The sequence below is a fragment of the Penicillium expansum genome, assembly GCF_000769745.1.
Source record: "Penicillium expansum strain MD-8 chromosome Unknown contig111, whole genome shotgun sequence".
In the NCBI taxonomy this organism is placed as follows: domain Eukaryota; kingdom Fungi; phylum Ascomycota; class Eurotiomycetes; order Eurotiales; family Aspergillaceae; genus Penicillium; species Penicillium expansum.
In genome coordinates, this window is record NW_015971485.1 from 1 (window position 1) to 15582 (window position 15582).

At 47.2% G+C, this 15582-nt stretch overlaps 7 protein-coding genes across 7 annotated transcripts; 4 read left to right on the top strand and 3 right to left on the bottom strand.

Annotated features, from left to right (window-relative positions):
• Window positions 1-2280: 2280 nt before the first annotated feature.
• PEX2_036520 (uncharacterized protein) lies at window positions 2281-4341 on the top strand (the record flags this gene model as incomplete). The annotated part of the gene is made up of 1 exon (XM_016740927.1): window positions 2281-4341. The coding sequence occupies one exon, from the start codon at window positions 2281-2283 to the stop codon at window positions 4339-4341; it is 2061 nt and encodes a 686-aa protein (XP_016593688.1).
• A 371-nt stretch (window positions 4342-4712) lies between these two features.
• On the bottom strand, window positions 4713-5441 carry PEX2_036530 (uncharacterized protein; the record flags this gene model as incomplete). The annotated part of the gene is made up of 1 exon (XM_016740928.1): window positions 4713-5441. One exon carries the CDS (start codon window positions 5439-5441, stop codon window positions 4713-4715), a length of 729 nt encoding a protein of 242 aa, XP_016593689.1.
• A 751-nt stretch (window positions 5442-6192) lies between these two features.
• PEX2_036540 (DUF1769 domain-containing protein) lies at window positions 6193-7234 on the top strand (the record flags this gene model as incomplete). Its single annotated transcript, XM_016740929.1, has 3 exons — window positions 6193-6358; window positions 6415-6933; window positions 6993-7234. 3 exons carry the CDS (start codon window positions 6193-6195, stop codon window positions 7232-7234), a joined length of 927 nt encoding a protein of 308 aa, XP_016593690.1.
• Window positions 7235-7376: 142 nt separating this feature from the next.
• Window positions 7377-8658, bottom strand: lysB (homoisocitrate dehydrogenase lysB; the record flags this gene model as incomplete). Its single annotated transcript, XM_016740930.1, has 4 exons — window positions 7377-8220; window positions 8285-8454; window positions 8524-8564; window positions 8631-8658. 4 exons carry the CDS (start codon window positions 8656-8658, stop codon window positions 7377-7379), a joined length of 1083 nt encoding a protein of 360 aa, XP_016593691.1.
• A 678-nt stretch (window positions 8659-9336) lies between these two features.
• Window positions 9337-10329, top strand: PEX2_036560 (uncharacterized protein; the record flags this gene model as incomplete). The annotated part of the gene is made up of 3 exons (XM_016740931.1): window positions 9337-9556; window positions 9613-9745; window positions 9831-10329. 3 exons carry the CDS (start codon window positions 9337-9339, stop codon window positions 10327-10329), a joined length of 852 nt encoding a protein of 283 aa, XP_016593692.1.
• A 119-nt stretch (window positions 10330-10448) lies between these two features.
• PEX2_036570 (uncharacterized protein) lies at window positions 10449-10862 on the bottom strand (the record flags this gene model as incomplete). The annotated part of the gene is made up of 1 exon (XM_016740932.1): window positions 10449-10862. One exon carries the CDS (start codon window positions 10860-10862, stop codon window positions 10449-10451), a length of 414 nt encoding a protein of 137 aa, XP_016593693.1.
• Window positions 10863-13057: 2195 nt separating this feature from the next.
• On the top strand, window positions 13058-15043 carry PEX2_036580 (uncharacterized protein; the record flags this gene model as incomplete). The annotated part of the gene is made up of 1 exon (XM_016740933.1): window positions 13058-15043. One exon carries the CDS (start codon window positions 13058-13060, stop codon window positions 15041-15043), a length of 1986 nt encoding a protein of 661 aa, XP_016593694.1.
• Between the last annotated feature and the right edge of the window lie 539 nt (window positions 15044-15582).

The window sequence follows — 15582 nt, forward strand, 5'->3', positions numbered from 1 at the left end:
GACTTTGGACCCTCCTTAGCGTCTTGGCGGGTCTAAATGGAGGGTTACTGCCAGGTCTAGATATCTATACTTTATATACTCTTCTAGACCCCCTAATAATTATCTAGGCTAATAGTCTCTTATAGTTCCCTATTTATAAGGTATTTTATATCCTTTATAGTAGCTAGAACCCTATATCCTACCTTATTAGCAGAAAGTACTATTTAAGCGTTTTAGAGTTCTATATTAGCGCTACCTTAGCCCCGCCCGAAGCTATCTAGGTAAGTATAGAGGATTCCTTAACTAAGCTAGTACTCTATACTTTTAATTCTACTACCTACCTAAAGCCTAGTATAAATAGGCTAGTTAACCTAGTTTATATAGCTACTATCAGCTATAGCTAAAATAAGGTAGTATACTAATTTATTATAAATAATAATCTGATAGTATATATATTAATCTACCAGACTAAGATAAAGTAAGACCTAATATACGCCCGCCTATAGGATCTTAACAGCTTCTATAAATATATCTATAATATAGTTAATAACTTCCCCTCTACTACCTTCCCTAATAATAAACTATACAACCAGACCTAGTAGACTATTCTAGAGTTAAACTTTAACAGCGAGGCTTTTATCTATAGAAGACTATTCCTAAACTAAGACCCCCTAGTATAGGACGTAGCTAAGCTTAAGCTTATCCTATAGGAAGATATATATAAGATCCTTAACTTATTTAGTAACCCTACCGCTTATTAACAACGACGCGCCCGCCGTGAAAGGGACAGAGAGGAGAGTATTACGTCTAATACATATATCCCTTCTTAGGGATAGGTTACTATCGCAAAACCCCGCTCTAAACCGCTACAAAATATAGACCTCCGCTTCTAGATTAGCTAGATTGATAGGGCCCCTAACCTTATCGGACCGGTTATATCTTTACTATTAGCTATCGAAGTACTATAGTAATATATTAGTACTAGCACAAATCTTACACATATTACTTCCCTTAACTATACTAGACTGATTAACTTCCGCGCCTACTTTATTAAGGGGGACCCGCGTATAGTACGCGCGATATAGGAAGGGCTCGGAGCTTCCCTAAACACTGTTCGTGATACTACTACTTTTACAGAGGGCCTTATACTTGTTAACCGATATATTAAAACTATAAAGGATAAGGCAATTAAGGCGGAAGTAGGGGTAATTACTACCTTAATGCGGCCTCTACCGTAGACTCCCCTCTCTACCAACCAGCTGGCAATAGATTTCTAGGCGTATCATCTCCTACTACCGAGGGCGGTAGCACACTTTTAAAGGGGGTAGTTGTGAGGGCCTGGCCCTTAGGGGATGGATGACGGATGTATTATTAAGCAGCGTAGCTTATCCTACGCAGTAATTCCATAGCAATACAAGCATCTTTACCACAACCAGGCTTATTCCATAACAGAGTCACACGGAGGTAAGAAGGGAAATGGGACCAAGTAGAAAAGAGGGTCTAATGTGCCTTCCTAGCTAATATTGCCAATATTGCAGGGTTTCGATTGGAGGAAGCTGCCTGGCTTTCCAACCTTGGAATTTTGTATTTCTAATTTGCCCTAGGTGGAAACTTCGATGCTATCGATAAGGGTATATGTTGTGGCAGTGTGGAGTAGCTCTGATCTATACAATAAACACTTCCCGATCTTGTCCAGGTAGCTAAGTATCAGCCTGTGAAGAGATCATCGGATTGAACACATACTATTTTCGATATACCTCGATGAATAAGACGTAAAGGAGCATGTCACGTGTGTTGAATATGTAAACATCACGTGGAACCTATGTCCTGCTGTCACCTGATCGCCCAAAGAAGCACCTTGTTTACCATCGCCGGAATAGGCAATATGGATTAGGCACGCGTCTAGGCGCCTGTTGCCTATAGAGCCCCACTTTGTTTGTTTACGTCTTAACTTGTGATCTATAGAATTCTCTTTATAAGCCTATCCCTGTGTACAATTTTATTTTGTAAACCATTTCTTTGTTTTGACTTTCATTATTCCTATATACTCGTCTGTTCAACATGGACATCACTCGGTCAGGAAGGAAACGGAAGAGCTCGGTCTCAAATCCAAGCCAGTCACCAGTCTCACGCCGGACTAGACAGAGCTTGGCAGCAGTGCCAGAAGATGCCGGCCTCAACCAACAGCAAAAACCAATATCTGTTACACCCAAGAAATCAAGAAAAAGAGTTCGGTTTTCCGACCCAGGTCCTCGGTTATTGCATGATGAAGATATTGGATCAACCGGCTTAACTCCAGCGATGCGTCGAACATCGTTCGAGACAGGATCTGGGGATCGCACACCTAGCCGCAAATCCCGACGCAGGTCTGCCCCAACACCACGCTTCCAGCGGTCGTATGACCCGGAGGAGCCCTTTGATGAAACATGCACCGAGCGAAGAATCCAATTTACTCCACTCCGCCAGATCCTAGATACGCGGACCCAGAGAAGAATTAGGCGAATTGGGTTGAGTGATGAAATCAATCACATCGAGCGTGAAAAGCGGCAGACGCGCAACATGGAAAAGACCATGCGAGCTTTGCTTCAAGAGCGGGATTCCCTGAAAGATGAACTCAGGGCTATGAGACGAGGTGAAATAGGCTTTGAGGGCCAAGGTTCGATGGCTGAATCTTATTGGATGACACCAGATACACCCAGATCTTGTGAGGAAGTATCAGTGGTTTCTCATCACAGCCTGGATGACACCGCCCCATTTTCGAACAGTGATGGAGAGACTTTCATGTTTAACGATAGTGCTGTCATTGTATCCAGCTCCCCTGATTTCCGTGGCACTCGGAGTCATAATCCACCTGTCACTGATAGCTTAATGCTATCTGACGAACCTCAGACACCGATTCGCGCCACCCAAACGCATACTTCAGTCAATACCGAACAATCTGATATTCACACCCTGACCCTTGACCTGGAAGCTGCCAGGCAAGAAAAGAACAACTTGTTCAATGCATGTCGATCACGAATCTCAGGGTTCAATGACCCTACGATCAATAGCCTTTTGTGCCAGTCTTCTCCACCATCAGACTTCTTCGAGAATATCATGGATATTTTGGAAAATGCTCTCTCTCGTGCTTCTGATGCTGCCGAGGCTCTTGAAGGAGTCACCCGACAATGCTCCGGTTTAGGATTCTCCGGGGACGGCGTGGACGATATCGTATCCGACATGCGGAGCCACTTCCGCTCAGCTCGCCTTGAGCTTGAACGTGCGCTACCTGGTGAGACTGCCAACGTCAGTCTTGAGGACGGCAAGGCAACCTTGGGTGCATTAGTGAGGCGCGTTGAGTCATTGGCAAAAGATCTGGGGACAGAGCGCCATTACCATGACGGTTCTCTCGGCCGGGAAAGAGCTCTTCGAGGGCAGTTTGATGCTTTACTACATCGATATGAGACAGCTGTAAGCAAAATCGACAGGCTCGAGGATTCAATCGCATCTTCCGCAGGAGACATGCTCCACACAAGGATGCGAATGCAAGACCTCGAGCGCGAAGGCCAGGAACAGGCTGTTGGGATTGACAGATTAACCACAGCCCTCGACAAGTATCACTATGAAGTAAAGGGTCTTGAAAGTCTTATTGACAATCTTGAAAAGGAAAACACAGCTACGAAGGAGGACTACACCCGGCAAATATCAAAGCTCAAGAAACAAGTGGCCCATGAACGCTCAAAACGCTGTTCAGCCGAGGCTACAGCTTCTGAGTCTGAATCTCGCATCCGAGAGTTGGAGAAAACAGTCGAAAACAACCGCATTCGGGCTTCCGACTTGATGGCTCAGGTGGAGCTTCTTGAAAAGGAATATCAAAAAGCCATTGAGACCCTTGAGCAAACCACCAATGAACTGCAAACACACGAAGCAGAGACTGGAACTCTCAACGTTCGCATTTCAGACCTCACCACATCATTGCATGGTGCCAAATGTGAAATGCAGCGTCTTCAGAATGTCAACACCGGCCTTGAAGAACAGCTTCAACTAGAAGTCGAAGCTCGAAATGAGCTCTTAGACAAGTGGGCCGCAGATCAAGTTCGATCGTTTGCCCACATGAAGGAGACTATCAATTCAGAACGTCGCAGAGCCAAAGTTCGTGCGGCCAATTGGGAGTTGAAATCAGACGATTTCATGTCGGATGGCACCACAATAGGCACTGGGAGTGAGCCAATTACTCCCGTTAGCGCCCGATTTGTTGACATCGAAATTGGCCGTGGCAAGGATCGGCGGCGTCTGGATAGCGTCGAGATATCAGCCGACACTTCGGATGTCGGCCGTGGTATCGGATCTAATATGCATCTTCCCGCGTCAGATTTGGCTTAATTTTTATGCAATTTCGATACTTTTGTTTATTTATTTTCGTCTTTATTTTGGCTCTGATAAAGGCTTGTATACATCAAATTACGTTCTTAAACATCTCAACTATCTCCAGATGTCATATCAACCAAATCTTTCGATTTTGCGGGGGCGTCTATACCCATGTCGGGACAGCCCAAATATACAATTTCTAGACACGTTATATGTCGAGTATGACCCCGTCTCTAGGGCGGAACTTGTGTACAGTCAATAGATGTATTAAAGAGTAATATGATCAACTATATAATAAACATTCTAAATCAAATGGTATATCTCTCCGTCTGCAAAACAAAAATAAACTCCCAAACAACTCAAAAAGACCAAACAGATTGCGAAGCCTACTCGCTTATAATAGCTTTGTGCTGAGGCTCAATATGCTGCTTGTGCCCCGGTCGAGCAAAGATAGCCCCGAAGAGATTGAAAATGTTGTTACAGCGAAGCATCATGCAATAGAACAACGTAATCCCCGTAACCATAATCTCCTCTTGTGCAGCTCTATCATCTGCCTTGGGACCCATGAACTCGATCTTGCCAATTTTGGTGACACCCCAGGCATTGGCAGAGAATTTTGCCACGGGCATCTGCTCCTCATCGACACAGACAAAGTCCCAGGTCTTAAACCCGCAATCGCTGGTCCATGTCATTGTGACAGGAGATTCGGTGTCAGAGAAGTTGAGTGAGCGGTGGGTGTAGACCGTACGCCAGCGTTTCTGGGCTAGAAGGTGGGCCTTTTGTCCGCGCAGTTCGTAGTCGGCGTTGATGGAGACCGCATTCAGCTTTCCAATTCCGATGACTTCCTCCTCGGGGGCCTTTTTGAAAACCATGTTGGCTGCGAGACTGAATGGGGAATAATGGATAGTGTATAAGGGGTCTGAAGGATTGTTGACGTCGGAGACGATGCCCTTCCACTTCTTCCACGTGAAGTCGACTTTGAAAGCGGAGCTTTGGGATAAAGTCTGGGTGTATTGGGGAGTATCGGATGAAGCCATTTTGTTTGAGTCTGTGAAGAATGGATTGTTGGATGTAGAAGGAGATTGGATGGGCTGAGGGATATCGGTTGAAGCCATTGTATTCGCTTGGTAGTAATTGAGATCTGAGTCTTGTATTGATTCTGTCTTTGATTTGGCTTTGATTTGGAATGAATTAATTCTTTAGATGGGAAATTTAGACTACTTATATAGCTCATCTCACCAGGTGCCCGGAGGCGCAGAGTCTTGGCATCTCCACTCATTTAGGGTTCGTCGCACTAACCTTTTTGGGTACCACGTACCGCTCCAGCCAATCAAATTTGAGCTTGGGGCTTGTCTGGGGGCCATGATGTCATTCCCAACTTGGGTTTGGGGGCCAGCTGAGCAGGGCTGAGTGTTTGCATCTACAAAGTACGAGGTACTTGGATAGATCGACAAATAGAACACCTTGTGAAGATAACACCATCCCTATATTCACAGCCCAGTGTTGGCTGTTCCAAACAGTTCTTGGAGTGCATGGTATTTTAGAGACAACGCACTTAACTTGGAACATTGGAACAATTAGTACCTAGGTAGCTCTCAACGCTGATAATCCTGATGCACATTAGACCGGGCTCTTCAATACCAAAGATCTCCTTTCTTATTTATTGTTATTTGGGCAATTTTGTGGTAAGAACTTCGACACCGTTGTCACTCCGTATCAATACTTGATTGTCCTCAAGAACGATGACGTTGTTGGGCGTCAAACCTATAAAATTGGATTCGTTGGCCACACTTCAAATAAACTTCTAGCAACAATATCTTTCTTTCGCACAAGATCTCATCAACTCACTTACTACCCGCCCCAATCATGGTTGGCCAGGACACCAAAGCACACAATCACCGCTTGAAGGTAACGGCAGGCGCAGACTACAACCTTAAGACGCATCAAGTGGTACCTGTAAATGGCGAGACAATACGAATCGAGAACGATCACGCTATTGTGAGTCTCTGCGTACGGATCAAAGACTATACAGGTAATACCTCTGCTCTCATCTATTCAATCAAAGAACGGAGCTCATCCGTCAAATAGGCTATCCCGAAAGTTCACCATCCACAAGCCCATATTTCGACCACCCCCTGCATGCAAAAGACCTATATTCCATATGCTTCTCAATCATCTTCAAAGAGCCAGTGAATGGCAACAACCTCGTCTTTGGCAATGACTTTGATCACCCAATCCGCGACATGCTACCTCCAGGATTCAACGCAGCGCTACGGATGGTCAAGTGGACACTTGACCCTGGCCTAGACGGGGATGTCTATGCTGATCACCCGTACTTGTACAGCCCGGCATTGGCATCGTGGGACCAGTTCCGAATTGGAGATAAGATGAAGAAATCTGACGAGGTGCCAACGCTCCATGATGAGATTGTTGAAGAAGGTTCTTATAGCGAAGATTCTGCCAATGTGCGTCGGCGATTTAATATTCCCGAAACAGTCGAGGAACGCAGAAAGCATTTCCAGGATGAGGCGAATAGAAAGGAGTTTGACTTTGAGCCTGGGAGGATGTATGTTGCTGATTTTGGAAATCCTTATTTGGCATTCAATGGTGAGTGCAACGCGGAGTTGCTCTTTTGATTGGGATGGTCGGCTTACTGGTCATCATAGATTTTTCTGTCCGTCTTCCTGGATTCAATCTACACATCATGAAGTATGTGGATGAGAATAACCATGAGCTACGGTATACGCTCAAGGATGTTTCAAACGGACGGGTGTATCTTGCTGTGGTGTTCTCGGTGGTCCTTAGTGAAATGGAGGACAAGAAAGACCACAGCAAGAGTGAGCAACGTGATGACAATCTAGGGAAGTTTGACTGGGAGCCGGAGCCGTCGTCTGGCGATGTTGAGTGATACAATTCTCGAACTAACAGTAAAACTGTTGAGATGGACACGGGGCTGATAAAATTAAATGGTTGTCAATGCATGCAAGGGAAAGCAGTAGATTCATATCTTAAGTATCATCGCAAACATTGGCTTATATACAATTTTACTTTTACAGTCTCTTCAGGACATCGTCCAAGACCTGCTGAGTAGTGGCCTTTCCGCCCATATCGGGGGTAAGGAACTGACCAGCATCGAGGTTACCATCGACAGCAGCGTAGATCTGGGCAGCGGCCTTCTCCTCGCCCAAGAACTCGAGCATCAGAGCAACACTGCGGATAGTAGCAATGGGGTTGGAGATACCCTGGCCCTCAATGTCAGGGGCACTGCCGTGGCAGGGCTCACCGATAGCGAAGCCATCACCAACGTTGGCGCTGGGAACGAGACCCAAGCTGCCAACAAGGGCAGCAGCACCGTCAGAAAGGATGTCACCGTAGAGGTTAGGGGCGACAATGACATCGTAGAACTCGGGCTGGCGGAAGAGCTTGTAGACCATGGAGTCGACAATCTGCTCCTCAACGAAGATGGAGGAGAACTTCTCGGCGGCAAGAGCGCGGCGCGCGGTCTCACGGAAGAGACCATCAGTCTGGGAGAGCACGTTCGACTTGTGGGTGATGGTAACCATGGCCTGGTCACGGGTAGAGATGGCGGGGGAAGCGGAGCGGATGTTTTGGCGGCGGAGCGCAATCTCACCGGCGATGTTGGAGATGCGGAACGAGGCATGCTCGGAGATACGCTTGATGGCCTCGGCAATCTTGCCGTTGGGACCCTCGATGGTGCGCTCTTCCTTCACGTACAGGTCCTCGGTGTTCTCGCGGACGATGACAAGGTCAATGGGCTTGCCATTGCTGTTACCGGCGGTGGTCTTGACAGGGCGGACGTTGGCGTACAGGTCGAGCTTCTTGCGGAGAGCGACAATGGGCGAGGAGTAGCCGGCGACCTTGGTGCTGGGAGAGCTTCGGGTGGGTAGAAATTGTCAGCCGGAATTGCGCATGCTAAAACAAGGAAATTGTAGCTAACCTGACAGCGCCGAAGAGAGCACCGTCACACTCCTTCTTCAGGGTATCGACAGTCTTGTCGGGCAGAGCGGTTCCAGTCTTCTGGAAGGTCTCGTAGCCAGCATCGAGATCGACGAAGCTGAACTTGAGGTTCAGGGAAGAGGGGAGAGACTCAAGGATCCGACGGCCGGCCTGTATTCCATCAAACAAAATTCAATCAGTGAATTGGCTCGCATAATAAATCTTGATAGAGCTACCCACCGGGATGACCTCCCGTCCGATACCGTCTCCGGGGATGAGACCTATAATATTCCGGTCATGTCAGTCAATTGCCGAGCCACAAGATCGCAAAACAAGGGCGATTGTACCAATGCGAAGTGTCCGGGCAGCAGCCATTTTGATAGACTTTTTTGAAGAGTTGCTTTCTTGAAATCGATAATCGCCGTCATCGGAGCTTTGCATTTTGTATACGGCATCGGATTATTGTTACTCCGATATACCAATCCCGGGGTCCGGAGAAGCGGCGACCATATACAGAGTACGTTGTTATAAACTTACCTTTCTAGCTCACATTATATGGAATACAGATGATGAAACAATATCAAAAATTAATATTTGTTTATTTAGCTATGCATTTCGAAAAAAAATGATACAGTCAGCCGGGGAAAAATTCCAAGGTTGCGCATGGGTATGTGTGCATGCCCGGACTACCAAAACGGGTCACTTCTCGCGAAGTTAAATATGGACAATATTTTTGCACTTCCCTCCTTGCAAGGTTCTTTCATGGCTTCACCGAACTTTAAAATGTCCATTTTCATCATGTAACTCAATATTTGCAGCCATTCAAGTTCACCCACGCTAAGTGCTATAAACGCTAAACCCAAATGGGTCACTTACCGCGATGTAGATCCACCAGCATCGAGTATACACAGTCTTCGACAGAGATTGAACCCAATCCTCAGAGTAGATATTTGAAGCATTCAAAATCACATTACAATTTTCATTTGCATTATATTCCGCGCTTCAACTATCACCCAAAACCTACTGTCAATTCTTTCGAATCCAGGGCTCACTATGGCATTCAACCTTCTGTCCCGTTCATCAGATTCGCCAATCACAACTGGGAAACGGAATATTGCAATTGCAGAGATTGCCATATATTCCCTCATCCATATTGTGCAGTTCAGCATACGATGCATGCAAGAGTGGCGATACTGGCACCACAACAAGAACAAGAATATTGGACGCTGCGTGTTCTATTCTTGGTGGAGTATGGTCGGTCTTCTGGCACAGAGTAAGTGGAAGATATCCCAACGACTTTGAAGATATGGCTATTAAAATCCTCCACAGTTCGCATAGCGGGCTCAGCCCTGGTGCTTGCGAGCTCACATCCGGAGAAGCCAATGCTCATAGCTGAATCCATTTTGCAAAGCGTGGGCCTTTCGCCGCTCTTATTTGAAATCAGCTTGGTTTTATTGCGATGGTATGTTGAAGAGTCCCTAGGCCCAGGAGTTTTGCTCTTTTTTTCTTTCTGGAGAAGAATATGCTGACGATGTTTCTCCGAATAGTGGACAATCCGGAGAGACTGGTTCTGGAAATTCGAAATGGACCAGGCCAACACGGTTTGCTCTGCATTTCTTCCGTTTCCCGATTTTCATCGCTATCATGCTAGCAGTGGTGGGCGGATGTATTGACATGCGTGCATTGGGAGAGGCTGGATCCATTGTTCTTGTTGTCACATTCGCCAATGTGTGCGGTCTTGTTGGTTGGCTTGGGGTAAAATCGCGGGCGATTCTTCCCAAGTCGGGTCACCAAGCCGTGCTTTGGATAGTGTTGACTCTTCCATTTTTGTTGGTTCGGGTTATTTATTTCCTGATGTTGGAGTATGGACCCCCCAAGTTCAACCCAGCCACTGGTGATATTGGCATCTTAGTTGGAATGGGGCTTCTGATGGAGATCATCATTGTCGTCTTACTTTTGGCAGCACGCACTGTAGCCGAACCGGTTTGGCCGTCGATCATTTCCAAGCACATCGTGTATGATGACTTGGAATCGACGCGGAATTGAGCTAGGTCACTTTGGACATTTCTGAGACCGGCTGTGAAACGGCACAGCGAGGTACTGCTTGGAGGATGGTTTGGAGAGTTGGCATTGAGTCAGAATAGTTTAATGCACTTTGCTTTGTATCACAAGACAGTATGATAGTTCTCTGGCTGAGCGGCTGCGTATATGTTTGAAAATTGCTGAAGACGGTTCAAGATCCAAGATCTTGTCACTGGATCTGCAATTTCAAATGCCACGCGGAGAGGAAACCCCATTCGATATGGACCCATTACTCCCACACTGTTGTATTCGACCGACTTACAAATTTGGTCTCTAAAATAGACAACCATGGCTGAATGCTCACCAGGGTAATCACAAGTTTTCAAAAGTTCATGGATGATTACCATGTAGGAATAGTAACCGCAGTAGATAGTTGCATAGCTCACATCTGTATATGTGAGGATGATCGGATATAGTTCATCCCCAGTCGAGGAGATAGTTTCGGTTGGCGGTGGTGCGATTTGAGCAAATTGCTCATACCATATAGCCAGTTTCATCTGTATCTCGAGTGTTTTCGAAAGGGTCTCTGAGATTGTTTGTAGAGCTTCGGCACTGGTAGTTTCGACATGCCTCAAACCATAGAGCTTATGCACCAGGCTCGGAGCATATGTGAAATATGCAAAGAATAGTTCAATGCTGTTGTGCACTTCTGGGGATAAGTCTAATGTGTATTGCTGTCGCATCTTATCATGCCACTCATCCGAGGCTAAAAAACACCCTTCGCCTGAGAACATTGAGTGCATCACCTATTCGAATATGAGCGTCTATTCCAATTTGCAACTCGCTTTCTAATGCTTCTCAAGGAGGTTAAAGGCAAACGTCCATGGTTCAAACTTACAATCAATCCTCGGGAAGCTTTCAATAACATTATATCAATCTGATTGTTGTACCTATCTGGCCCTCGAATCTGTACCAGCTGGCTGAGTCCTTTGGCATGCTTCATCCACGACTCTGGGTTCTCAGTATCTGTGAAAAGCTGTATACGATCAGTCACTGACAAATGAATCACTTCGAGTGTGAAATTATTTTACCTCATACATGCATAGAAGTACTACCGCACAAAATATATGAGACGATAGACTTTCCGCAGGAGTTTCCAGCGATTTCCGGAGCCCACGCAGGGCTTCCCCATAAGCTGATCGGGCATACGACACCATTTGGGTATTTTGAGTACTGCGTCCAAAATGATGTGCGGTAAAAGACCTTATGGTGGCATCTAATACCCGATTTTGGCCATAAATGGAGGGAAGAAATCCAAGCCATCGGACCACAACATGTGTTGGAGTGGAAGTGTATGGTTGAGAGAAATCATCAATGAGAACACAAAGATATTGCACAACATTCACCTCCACGGAAATGAGAGAATATGGTTTTTCTCTCTGGGCCAGAGTCTGGTAGGTTGGCTCAAGGTCAATTTTAGAATTCGAGGTTGCGCTCTTAGAACGTCCATCTTTTTCATCATTCCTTGGGTTGGGTTGACGCCGATCCCGGTATGGCTTTCCAATTATAAACTTGAAGCCCCGGTCATATCCAGGGCAAGATTGCCCATACTTCTCGCATTTAGCACAACCAGGAAGTCTTTGATCGCACTGTGGCGTTATCAATATGGCGTGGGACATTTTAACCGGACTTCACGTAGATAATCCACTCACCTTGACTCGTCGTTTAACGCATAGTGAGCAACCATTGCTCCGAGGTACACCGACCATTGTGAATCATAAGTTCATACTAAATCAAAGAAGCTACTCCGTAAGAAAGTTGGAGAAGCCTCGTATAGGAGGGTCTGGCACCGTCACGTGTTTCCATCGGACATACCCCGAGGCCCTCTCATTGGCTGAAAGGTAAGGTATACAGCTGGTTACATGGCCGTGTATAAAGTCCAGGGGTAATTGGGCTTTTGCTTTGATAGAATCGATGTGATATACATCCATGTACTATCGACCTCCCTAGGTACCAACGTTAATTATGAGACTTATATTTCTTGGCTATGATCTTACCACCTTCATATAATTTCCTCCAAAGCTACGGGGTATAGTTACCCCGCGCTGAGACATATGCCTTGGCTAACAGGTATATCCCTATACACATATAGATAGTACTCTGTACTAAAGCCATCAAAATCTTGCAAATAGGGCCCAAATCGGGGAAAATTCATGTTCGGTTAGACCTGTGTTGATATTCTGCCTCAGGCATATTATGCCCCTTACTCGAGACCCACTTGTGTATGTGTTCAGATCCCATGTTTCAACCCTCATAGGGGGGTTTTAAGTACTCCGTACTACGTACAGTAAAATTAAATAAGACCCCTCAGGGATGAAGTCACCTGTCACATAGAAATGAAAGCCCCTGAGACAGGGAGGTCTGTTATGGAGTACGGAGTACGGAGTACAACGTAAGGCGTTAGCCAATTGGATACGCTAGCCTTAGCTAGCGCGTAAGTATGTAATAGTTTCTGGATCGGCTCTTCACACCTTGTGTCCTCTTGTCTCATACCAATTCTCTATCCGACTTGGACGCGTTGAACCCGAACCCTCCTGGGAACATGCAGTGGGATCTGCCTGTATCCGATTAGTCGTCACAACAATCCCGTTTCGACCTGATTTCAGGAGCACCCCTGTGCTCTGCACACGCGTTTCCAGCTTCCCCTCGATTGCATACACGCCCTTGTTCGACTGACGTACCCTCAGCGATAATGTCCGATAACAATCCCCATCACCCTGGGGTACGCAGCTTGTTAGCCAAGTTTGAAGGCCAAAGTCCCATCGCCTCTCCTCCGCCTCGTGGCCGATCCCCAACTGCGTCAGACTCGTCAGGAACAATTCGGCAGTTGTCCAAGGTTCGGGCTAGCTTTATCACTGTGGACGGGGTCATTCAGTCGAATCCTTCTTCGCCGTTGAGGAAAACAAGCGGGCGTAGCGATAGTCCTGGAATGTTTGGGCCGAAGATCAATTCGGGGGATGCGGAGTCAGGCCGCCAGGGCATGATCTCTCCCACCCCGCTCAGTCGCATGGACCACACACAGAACGCGACTTTGGGACAGATACTAGCTGAGGGTCGACCGAAAGAAACCAATGGAACAAAGACGGAACGGAATCATCCTGCCAAGGAGGAACCCGCAGCGAGCACTGATTCTGAACTTCGGTCGCGAAACACCCCGCCAAAGCAGACAGAGGTGCCTGCCGCCACGGATTCTAAGTCCACAAGCTCCGACTCTCACTCGCAAAAGTCAGATTCATCGGTAGTGACCAAGAAGAAGTCTTCTTCCGTTGGGCCTGCCCGCCATGCACCGAGCAAGGCTGTCCCAACTACTACAGCTTCAACTGGTGCAAAGCCTGCTACTCACAATACAAGCTCCAAGCCTACGGCTCGCGAAGTGGCTAAAGAGCGCGCCAACTCCCTGGCCCACAAACCGAGTCGTGTCTCACTCAATCCCAAGACAACAGCACGGCCAACCCGCGGCCCAGCACCGGTACAGGATACCTCAAAGCCACATGCCGCAGGTGCATCCAGCAAGCCAGGAATGAAATCCCCACCGAGACCTGCCCGTGTACCCGGTTCGATAAATACGTCAACCCACGCACCTGCTGCTAAGCCAGGAAGCACAGGTGCTCCGAGCACTCGCACTACTACCACTGCATCAACCCTCACAAGAAAACCTTCATCCCTCAAAAGCGCAACTGGAGCTCAGTCGCGTGCCACTACTCCTAGTACCAGCATTCGCAGACAATCTTCCCGCCCTTCGCTGCCCGTTCAAGCAGCTCATGATACAAGCACTAAGCCGGTCAATGAGGGTTTCCTTGCGAGAATGATGCGGCCTACTGCTAGTTCTGCGAACAAGTCCCACCCCCAGGAAAAGCCCGAGGTAAAGCCTGTCACCAGAACAAGCTCTATTTCTAAGGCCCCCAGGCCGTCAATTGGGAAGGTTCCAGATCGTGGCGTCCACCAGGTGAAGCCTAAGAGCACTGCCCTTCGACCTCAGAGTCAGAAATCCCAGCCTCTGAACAAGGAACATGTCCCACAGAAGGATGGACATAAGCCTTCCCAAATGAAGCAGGAAAGTGAGAAAGAGAATATCGTGGAGCCCATCACAGCCAGCTCTAAGGAGACTGCAACAGTAGAACCCGCTCCGGTTGCAGATGTGGAACAGCCCGAGGCTGCTACCAAGCCAGTTGAGGAGACCGCCTCCCCTGCTCAAAATGAGGAACCCACCCCGGAAGTTGCCATTGCATCTGCTGAGCCAACCGAGAAGTCGATTGAAGTGTCTGAGCCGATTGTCGAGGAGACAGTGACTGAGAGCTCCTCCGACCCCGTCCCAGTCGAAGATGCTACGGAGTTGTCAGCTGAGCCTGTCGATTCCAACAAAGTCCAGGCTTCAGCCGAGGCTGAGGTGGATGCTCCTGCTGAGGCCCTTATTGAGCCCATCGCTGAGGATGCTGAGGAAGAGAAGGCTGCTGAGACCACTACCGCAACCCTCGAGACTCCGGAATCGACAGAGGTCCAGGTCGAGGTTCCCGAAAAAGAAGATGATGCGCCAGTGAAGGAGGTTATTGTCCCCGAAACTTTGGCCGAGGTCGCAGAGGAGAACCCCGCTGAGGCCAAGTCCACTGATGCGCAGCCCGCAACTGAGGCTGAGTCGAGCAACATCGCCATCGATATTGCCAGTCTGGCATTAAACTAGGCGCTCTATATCAGAACTGCACTGCGTTTATCTGAAATGGATTTCGCTGGTCCATCTCCGCTTCTGGTAAATTTTGGATCAACCTTTAATCTTCTCTGATCATACTCTTCACTGTTGTCTTCTATCTCACCAAGTGTGAACCTCTTTTCATTTACCAAGGCTTACCCTCAACCTGTTCACCATCTATTCTTCCGTGTCTCTTTCTTACTCTATGCTAGCATTTTTACATCTATCAGTGTTTTGGGTTGTCTTACTATTCTTTGTTTATCTCTTGCATACTCTGTACCAATTTCGTGAGCATATCATTCTTAGCGCTTTGGGGGATTATCCAATTTAGCATCTTGGTTTATCAATATAGCGGGGCTCAAAGCTTTTATACTACTATTTAATTTTCTCGGTTCGTATCTAATAAGCACTTCATTTTCTCATCAAATCGAAAAGCTAAACGATATTCTTATCCTGAGTTCCCTAGGACTGCTCAGCAGCCAGGCTAGTAATAGCAAGCACTCAAGGTGATCATGACCAGCAGAGATCTCTGA